Genomic DNA, 9,568 nt, shown 5'->3' with positions numbered 1-9,568 from the left:
ATAAATGTTAGCCAAGACATTTCTTAGTTCTAATTGAAAACTGTGCTGTTATTTTTACAATTACAGAGAGAGCAGATAGCACTAGAGATCATATTAGCCTTATTCTAATATCTCCTCTGGGTGGGGGTACCTTCTAACAGTGAAGTATTCTCTCATCGATTCGTAAACACAAGAGATTCTGCAGATGCTGGAAATCCAGAGCAACAAGTACAAGATGCTTGAGGAACAAAGCAAGTCAGGCAGCGTTGTTGGAAAGGAGAAACACAGACTGTTTATTCCTCTCCATAGATGCTGCCTGACTTGTGGAGTTCCTCCAATGTTTTCCGTTTAATGTTCAGTATTCCCTCAGCATTGCACTGGGGAATCAGAACTTCAACCCAAAACCTTCTGACACCAATTATGACCCACTGAACAGTTTCTGAGGTGTCTGTTGTAGCTAATCTCAGTCTGAACAACATACAGAAGGGCTGGGATTTCTCCTGTCTGGAAGGCTGTGAGTTTTGTGCTGGGTTTGGTGTTTTGCTTCAAGCTCTCTTTTCTTGGAAAAGACAAAATTTGTGCTGATGCACCAAAAGTGATGGTGAATTTTCTTGTTCCAGCGAAGTGAAGGAAATGGAAGAGAGAAAATATCTTCCAGAAATATCACACATATTTTCTGAAGGTATCACTTCTGACTGTGGAAAGGCTGTGTTTTAGTTTCTTCAAATATCGTGTACAGTCTCACAGGAAAAGCCATCCACTTCCTGCGTTTCATGTTTCCCATCTCCTCGTGATTGCTTGTGACAGTCCTGACTTGTTCCTATTGCAATCGTTCTCCCTGGTGTGAAAATCAAGTACCCAATCAGAAACTAGTAGTTCAAATATTAATCCCAAAGTACTCTTCCATTTCCTGCAAATGTGACACACTCACTTCAGTGGGTGGAAACTGCTATCACCCTCTCCAGAAATATGAACGTGTACAGAACTGGCTAGAATGGAAGCTTAAGGTAAATTGGACACCGAGTGAATGCCATGTTGATATAGCGCTCCTGAAAGAAAATGGCCCATTACGTAAACATAAATGTTGTTAACCATCGAGCATTGAACCAAATACCTAATATCTCAATTATATCGTTCGTATGCATGATGCAAATCTCAATGGGAAGGTAAACATTTAATAGCTACCCCTAAGTATTCTTGAGAAGGTAGTGACAAGCAGCCCTCCTCCTGTCCAACACCACAAAGGAATACTTTCATTAATGGGTTGTTGTCCATTGGTTGAAAGTATAGGTCACCTCAGGTTATGGACATTATGAACAGCCCATCTATGTACAGACAAGCTCCCACAAGAATATTGAAGTCAAGAGCTCAATGTACATACGTCAGTTTGTTCTTAAGGACAGCAAAACTAGTTTCCTTTCTCTCATCAGTTTTAGTAGTTGCTCTTTCTCATCAGTCTTCGGTGCTTTTGATGCCATTCATGGCAATATTGTGGAGAAATGGTTACTGTATTGAGTCATTTTTGTGTATGTTCTGATTTATGGATAGAATTAACTTATAGATGACTGTAAAAAAAAAAGAACCCGTCCATTGCCCAGGCTGCACCTACAATGTTGTTGTGCAGGAAGTTCTGGGATATTGCCCCAGTGACAAGGAAGGAAGGACAATACTTTTCCAGTCACTATAGTCCATAATTTGGAAGGACATGTTATGGTATTGGGGTGCCCACACATCAACTGCCCTTGTCTCTCCATGTGGCAGGGGAATGGGGTCCGTTGCTGCAACAGTCTTCCTGCAATGCATCTTGAGGTTGAACTGAAAGGGTTGAATGCACTTGGCTTGGATTTGCAATCAGAGCTGATGATAGCATGAATTGCAATCTGAAATGCAGGGAATATTTTCAGCTACATATTAATTTAATGAAAGTGTCCTGCTTCGGTTTGGAGGGAGAAGTGGACAAGGTGAGAGCTCCAAAGACATGTCCTACCAGAGCTGTTCAACCATTAACCACAAATGGACCATTTTGGTCAGGAGTTGTTGTTGTCAGAGGTCTGTGTTCCAAGTGTAATTGTGGTCATTAAGAGGGATAACTCAGGCAATTGGTGTTGTGTGTGCTCACCACTGTCCCACCTCCCATCCCGAATCTGCCACTTTTCCAGTTGTTTTGTTGGAACAGTGTATTTTTATTTCATTGGCAGATGTTCGTCAAAAACCACAAACCAGTCTGTTTCATTTTGGTTTGGTACCTCTGCCCATTATCCTTAGCACATGTGCATTTCTTCATGGCAAGAGAGGTTCAGGTATGCTGCCTTTAACTGTAGGAAGAGATCTATTGTCCATTGGCAAGGGATCATTTTGAAAGCAAAAACACTGAGGATTGAGACTAAAGAGCCATCAGAGGCACAATGGGCCAAATGGCCTCCTCCTGTGTTCCTTGAATGCATGAAGTGAAGTAATCAAGAAAGAATTCCTTCTTGATAGCGTTCTGCGACTTTTGCTAAAATCCCCTTCTTCTTAGTTTGATTTGGCCTCTTTCTGGGGCACATTGTTCATTGTATGAGGGGTGATTGATAAGTTCATGGCCTAAGGTAGAAGGAGTCAATTTTAGAAAACCTAGCACATTTATTTTTCAATATAGTCCCCTCCTACATGTACACACTTAGTCCAGTGGTCGTGGAGCATACGGATCCTTTCTTTGTAGAAGTGGTCCACAGCAGGGGTGATTGATAAGTTTGTGGTCCAAGGTAGAAGGAGATGAGTTATACAGCTCTTGTTACATTGCAGTGCAACTCTTTGAGTGAAAATGCAGAAAGTTTGAAGTTAATAACTCGTCTCCTTCTACCTTAGGCCTCGAATCTATCAATCACTCCTGCTGTGGACCACTTCTACAAAGAAGGGATCCGTATGCTCCAAAACCGCTGGACTAAGTGTGTAAATATAGGAAAGATAAATGTTGCTAGGACTTCTTCTACCTTAGGCCACGAACTTATCAATCACCCCTCATATTACCTGACTCAAAATGGAAATGTCACTGAGGGAAAGAAAGAGGGGGGAACGGAAAGTGAATTGGTGCTAATACTTATCAATTACTTCAGCTTGAACATTAACTTGGAATTGTGTTGTTGATACCCTCGCCATTTCCAGCTAACAAATCATTCCATCAGTAGGGAAAAATGCTGATGAGAATGTCTATTTCTGTTCTCATAGATACAGAGGAAAACAGGGTGACGTTAACTGACCTTTATTTAATACTGGCCTTGGACCAACTTTGCTGACAAAATGCAGTCTACATTTTCTCCAACCATTTGCAGTTGCAGGGCGCCTTTTGTAACATGCCTGAAGGTACTTAATGAGTGAATAACTGGATAAATTTTATTACAGAGCTACAAGGACAGATTACATATATACACGAAACTTAGGAGTAGAGGTCTTTGAGTATAGAGGGAATGCAGAGGAAATTCCATTGGGATGTTATCTGGATTGGGGAACTTTACTTATGGGGAGAGATTGGGTCGGCTGGGTTTGTTTGCCCTGGACTGAAGGAGGCTAAGGCATGACCTGATAGAAGTAAATCAAATTAAATGAGGCATAGATGAGGTGGATAGAATCTTTTTCAAACCTAAGAGGGGATTTGTTGAAGGTCAGAGGAAGGCTTTTAAAGGAGACGAGGGGAAAGTTTTTTACACTAAGCACGTTTGATATCTGGAACTTGCTGCTAGAGGAGGTAGTGAAGTCTCATACGTTCCTGCATGTAAGAGGCATTTAGACAAAGAGTTAAGTATAAAATGCATGGAAGGATATGAATTCAAGCAGGTAAATGTGATCAGTGTGGATGGGGAGAAAGGTCTGCTTGGAGTTGATGGGCTGAAAGCCCTGTTTTTTTGTGCTGTGCACCTACATGACTCTATGTACCTGCACAATCATTTAATAAGATCGCGCCTGGTTTGGCTATAAGTTCAGCTCTGCTTTCACCTTTGCTAATCAGCCATCTGCCTTAAAAATATTCACGGACTCTACTTCAGCACCCTTTTGGAAATTTCCAAATATCCCCACCCAAAATGTAGGTTTTATCAAGGAAATAGTTCGAATGACGGAGATTTCAGGGTTTGGCATCTTTGCAACTGAAGGCAAGTCCTCCATTGGTGGAGTGACAACAATTGAAAATGTACAGAATTAGGGAGGCATAAACAGCTGGAGAAGGTTACAAAGAGAGAGAGTTCTAGCACAGAATTGAAAACAAGGGTGGGAATTTTAAATTGGAGGCATTGGTCAGTCAAAAGCCATTGTAGGTCAGCAAACAATAAGGTGATATGTCAGGAGGACTTGGTGCAAGATCATTGAAGTTCTCAATGTTTACATTTCTGGAGACTGGAAAGTAAGAGTAAGTCAGGTGAGCATTGGAATAGTTGAGTCTACAAGAGATAGGTGTATGGGGGAAGGTTTTACTGTGGATGCTCTGGGACAGAAGCAGACTCAGCAATATTAAAGAGTTTGAATGAGACAGTCTTAGAGATGACATAGAAACAACATTTGAAGGTCATGGGGTTACATTTGTCAACAGGTTGTGAACATTGTGACATTACCCAGTAGTTTTGGTTTCAGAAAGTTTCCACTGTGCAAAATAAATTTGGTGATCAGAGAATGGTGTTCATGAAGCTTTAATATTTCTTCTTCTGTACAGGGTGAAATTTAATCAAATTATCAATTTATAGTCTATAAGGGGATCAACTGGGGTTTGTAGTGAGATGAAGCTGGGTGTTCTCAGGAGAAGGAGACGCTGTTTTCAGATGATGTCATTTAAGGGTCAGACTGTGGATTAGGGATGGGAGGGGAAGGGGCAAGGACAGATCCCTGGAGTGCCACAAAGGTAACAGTGCAGAAGCAGGAAGAGGGATCACAGAAGACTAACCATGGACAGGTCAGAATTGAACTGAGCGAGAGTGGTCCCTGCCAGCATTATAACAGAGGACAGGCGTTGGAAGAGGTGGTGTGATCAGTCTGTCCAAAACTGATGGAGGGTGGGTGAGGCAGGATGGACTGTCTTATGGTAAGTCAGTAGTTGCTTCAATCAGAAGTGTTTCAAGAACATGGAAGGGCCCAAAACCTGATTGGAGGGATTCAAGCACAAAGTTCCATGGAAGATAAACACAGATGTAAAAGATGACAGTGTGTTCCAGGATACTGCAGGGGAAGGGAAAGTTGGAATTGGAGTGGGATGTCAAAGTTTGATGTTGATAACGATGAGGGATTCCAATGAAAGGGGCATCAGGTAACCCTGGATCAGGATAGGAAGTTGGGTGGAAAGCAGTCTATTAGACAATAGACGATAGACAATAGGTGCTGGAGTAGGCCATTTGGCCCTTCGAGCCAGCACCACCATTCACTGTGATCATGGCTGATCATCCACAATCAGTACCCTGTTCCTGCCTTCTCCCCATATCCCTTCACTTCTCTATCATTAAGAGCTCTATCTAACTCTTTCTTGAAAGAATCCAGAGAATTGGCCTCCACTGCCTTCTGAGGCAGAGCATTCCACAGATCCACAACTCTCTGGGTGAAAAAGTTTTTCCTCAACTCCATATTAGGGATAGGCTCATGGGAGCAGAAGGTAGATAAGTGGGAGAGGAGCCAATAAGAAACAGAAGAGAAACAGAGGGAAGATGTAGATTTGAAGCTGAGTCTAGGGGGTGTCGTGGTGTGAGGAAGGAGGGAAGCAGCAGAGGCACAGAGGCTCATGATCTGCTCCTACTTGTAGAAAATGAGAGTGGAGAATTACAGGAAAGTTTGCAGGGAAGGGAATGGCCTGGAACTTCTCTGCATTGCAGGATGTTCCTGGAGTAGTGAACTGTTCTGACAGAACAGAGCAGGACTTGGCAGTGTTTATCTATTTCAGCCAGGTTGACGGTGAATGACTAAATCAGGTACCTGCTAAATCTGGGAGCGGAGAAGATGGTCGTTAAATCAGATAAGAGGAAGTGATTGTTCTAATGCAGAAAAGAGATGGAAGTGGAGGCCTGGTTAAACAGATCAATGTGCAGAAGTATGATTAGAAGGCCAAACATCAAGCCGTCAAGATTGTGCAAGTTCAGACACAAACATTTGGGAAGAGGAACAGTATGTGACTGAAAAATGATCCAAACAAATTATGAAAATATTCTCCCCTCTCCATCCCATAATGAAATAAACACATTGAGGTAAATGGTTGTCTTTGATCACTGGCACCTGTCAGTTATCCTCTGTACTTCCTTCCCAAGATTCAGTCCATTGACTAGTACACATTTAGCACTGGGGGGTTTTGTCCCTTAAAGGCGTTTTTCACAATAATAACCAAGGTAAATTTGCGGAGGAATATTCAATTGTGAGACACAAGAGATATTTAACTGATACTGGAAGAGCAGTTCATTGAACATATTCACTGAATCCCCATCACCTAGGACATGCCTTCTTCTCATTGCTACCATCAGGAAGGAGATACAGAAACCTGAAGGCACACGCTCAATGATTCAGGAACATCTTCTTTCCCTCTGCCATCCGATTTCTGAATGAACATTGAACCCATGAACACCACTTACTACTTTTTTATTTCTGTTTTTTAATTTAACTAAACTTACTGTAATTCACAGTTTTTTCTATATTATCACACATTCCATTGAACTCCTGCACAAAGTTAACAAATTTCATGACGTATGCCATTGGTTTAACCCGATTCTGATTCTCATGTCATTGCGATAATCCCAGTCACTGCCCTTCTCCAGACAGTGTGTTTGAGCATTTAAAATGGAGTCAGAGAATGTCCAAAACCTTTCATTAGTCAGGCAGCATATGTCAAATGAGAAAAGAGTTGATGTTTCTGGTCAATGACTTTACATTGTTCTGGTTTAGCCCTTAAACAGTAGATCAAAAGTAGAAAGACCTCGCTTCCCATCACAAATTGGAAACTTTCTATATCCCTTAGAGCAAGAAATAATGAAACAATAAGATAATTTTTTTTAAACTTATTTTTTATGGCAGGGTTGTCCATTACAATAATAACTAAAGTTCAATAGGATTTCATTAGCTGCAAAGTGTTTTAGGATTTCTGTGAAGGGATCTGAAAAGTTCTACAAAAATAAGTGCCTTTCTTTCCTTTCTTGATGGTTTAGGTAGTGCAAACTGCAGCCTCATATGCATTGTAAGGCAGAGTACCTATTGACAACAGCTTGAAAACCAACCAGTGGGAGGAGGTGTGGGTTATCCAACACCACTCATTGGCAAGCAGCTGACAGAGAACTCAAAAAGTGGGGTCCTTTTAAAGAATCCAGGAAACAGAACTTATCACAGATACTACCCCGACATCACCAACACAAGTGGGGAAAATCCTCCAGGAAAAAAATGCTTACGGACATTGTATACAAAATCACTCTCAGCTAGCTGCACAAGAGCGGTCACTTTGCTTGTTTCACAGAGTTGTGCAGTCATCTCTCCTCCACAAAGCCTCTCCCCAGACACAAGTTCCAGTGTACGTGCAGAGTTTGTCTTAAAATGTAGGCATTAAAGAGGACACAAGGAGGAATTTAATTGCCATAAAGAGCGTCAGTAAGCAATGCAGAGGTCAAGAGTCAGCTGATGAAATCAGGGTGCTTGCCAATACATATTAGCGCACATTCATATTTGACAACATTTAAAGCTAGACTACCCTGGTGACCACCAGGACAGTGTAATTATATTCACAATAGTTATAATTCACAGTACATGCCTTTTCAATCTCATTGACTCAAACTCCAGCTGTCAGCGCGGCGTGGGGCTAACACCGAAGGCTAAGCAGAGGAACATTTTTGGAAGGAGTCGCGATTCAGTTGGCGGGCTGCACTTGGCGACTGGTTCGACGCCCGATGCTTCACACTACGGTCTCGTAATCCCAGCAAAGCCTAACGTGCCGGGCTTCCCCAGGACTGGGATAGCAACAATAATACCTCCCGTAGGGTATACTGTCCGGGGGAGAGTAGATTACGCTGTCCTGGGTCGAGTACACATTCGCGTAGAACGAGCTGTCCCGGTTTGAGCAGAGGCGGTCGAACACGCAGTAGTTCAATACATTGGACGGGTAGTAAGTCTCCAGGTATTTTCTTGCTGTTTCCTGGTCGCTCTTCCTGATCAAGCTCTTGGCGTCCACACCAAAGCCTCCCTCCTCCACGTCTGGCGTGTGGGACCTGGTCGAGCTCTTGGACACATCCTGCCAGCTGCCACCGGCGCTCGGCCCATCCAACAGCCGGTCCTCGGCACTTCTCTTGGCGATCAGATCCCTGCATCTGGTCCAGTTGGTGCAGCCGTCGGTTTTCTTGGCCAGAATAATGACAGCCACCCCTGGCAAGAAGATGGCAGGGCCAATAGCAATGAGAGGGATGTCGCCCAGCGTCTCTCCCCTGACTCCCGACACAGTGAACATGAAGCCAAAGACCAGAAAGACGCTGACGAAAGCCACCACCAGCCCGGTCCTGGGGTTGATGTTATCAGGTCTCATGGTAGGGTGTCAACTTTGATCCTTAGTGCAGGAATCTTTAATCGTGGGAGAATATACTGTCGGGTAGACGCCGCTTTCTCGCCTCCAATACCCTTTTATAAAAGGTGCACACTTCGATAAAGGATGGACACTCCGGGCTTCGGTTCCAACCTGTCCCGTCTGATGGTCTGTGACACTAAGCTCGCTAAGCCTCGCCTCTCTTCGGAGTACCGGGGTGGGGAGAAAAGATCACTGGCTAGAAATTCGAGAAGGGTAATTAGAAACCCTCCCCATCCTCACCGGAGCATCAGACAGCTCTCATATGCCTGCAAACAGCACACCAGTGTTTGGCAATCCGAACCATCTTTTCATCCAAGTCCTTTTTTATAGTACATTTTGTTTAAAATGCCGCATCTATTTGCTGTGCTCTATAAGAAGTTGCGTTATATAATTTCCGAAAAAAACTATTAATTTATAGTAACTGTATCAAATAGCACTTATATTTATTCACGTTAAATATATCAAACCTCCCCCCACCCCCACCCCCCAGGAGGCTGGACTGATAGAGAGGTGGGTATCCAGCTTTATTTAACTTTGGTTAAACGCTTGTCCACTTAAATATCTTTACGTTAATTAGGCTACATTTTCTGTATGTACCTGGGCTTTGGTAACGTTGTTATGGGTTTGATGTGTTTTAAATCTGCTCTACTTTGCGTCGCGGTTACCTATATGTTGTTATTTGCAGTGGTTCCCTCTAGTAGCCACACTGGTGTCCGCGTTATTAGTTATGCGCCATGCCCGACGGGTTGCTGAGTTACCAGTCATGACGGTGATTGACACCGAGTCCTCTCCTGGGATGTCGTTATGCAATCCCTCAGTGCAGAAAACAAACCAACAACTTGCCAAAGTATTCAGTGACACGGTTCCTCTTTTAAGCGCTTCCTCATCTCGGATCTGGCTTCTCCCGAGCCGAGGAATGCGAGAGAGCGTCTAGGCAAAGCAACTTTTCTAATAATCCGAAGCATTTCCGTGTGAAACCCGAGCCGGGGAACGAGAGGCACTGGCACCTCCTATAAATAGCGCTCGGACGAAGGGCCCCGGCGTTTCGCT

The 9,568-nt window shown here is 43.3% G+C and overlaps 1 protein-coding gene across 1 annotated transcript; it reads right to left on the bottom strand.

Annotated features, from left to right (window-relative positions):
• Positions 1-6,555: 6,555 nt before the first annotated feature.
• Positions 6,556-8,801, bottom strand: LOC140197258 (transmembrane protein 215-like). Its single transcript, XM_072257179.1, has one exon. The coding sequence runs from the start codon at positions 8,477-8,479 to the stop codon at positions 7,856-7,858; it is 624 nt and encodes a 207-aa protein (XP_072113280.1). The 5' UTR covers positions 8,480-8,801; the 3' UTR covers positions 6,556-7,855.
• Positions 8,802-9,568: the final 767 nt, after the last annotated feature.

This window comes from Mobula birostris, chromosome 5 (assembly GCF_030028105.1).
Source record: "Mobula birostris isolate sMobBir1 chromosome 5, sMobBir1.hap1, whole genome shotgun sequence".
Taxonomy (NCBI): Eukaryota; Metazoa; Chordata; class Chondrichthyes; order Myliobatiformes; family Myliobatidae; genus Mobula; species Mobula birostris.
The sequence above is the reverse complement of the archived record's forward strand: the minus strand, read 5'-3'. Positions and strand labels throughout refer to the sequence as shown.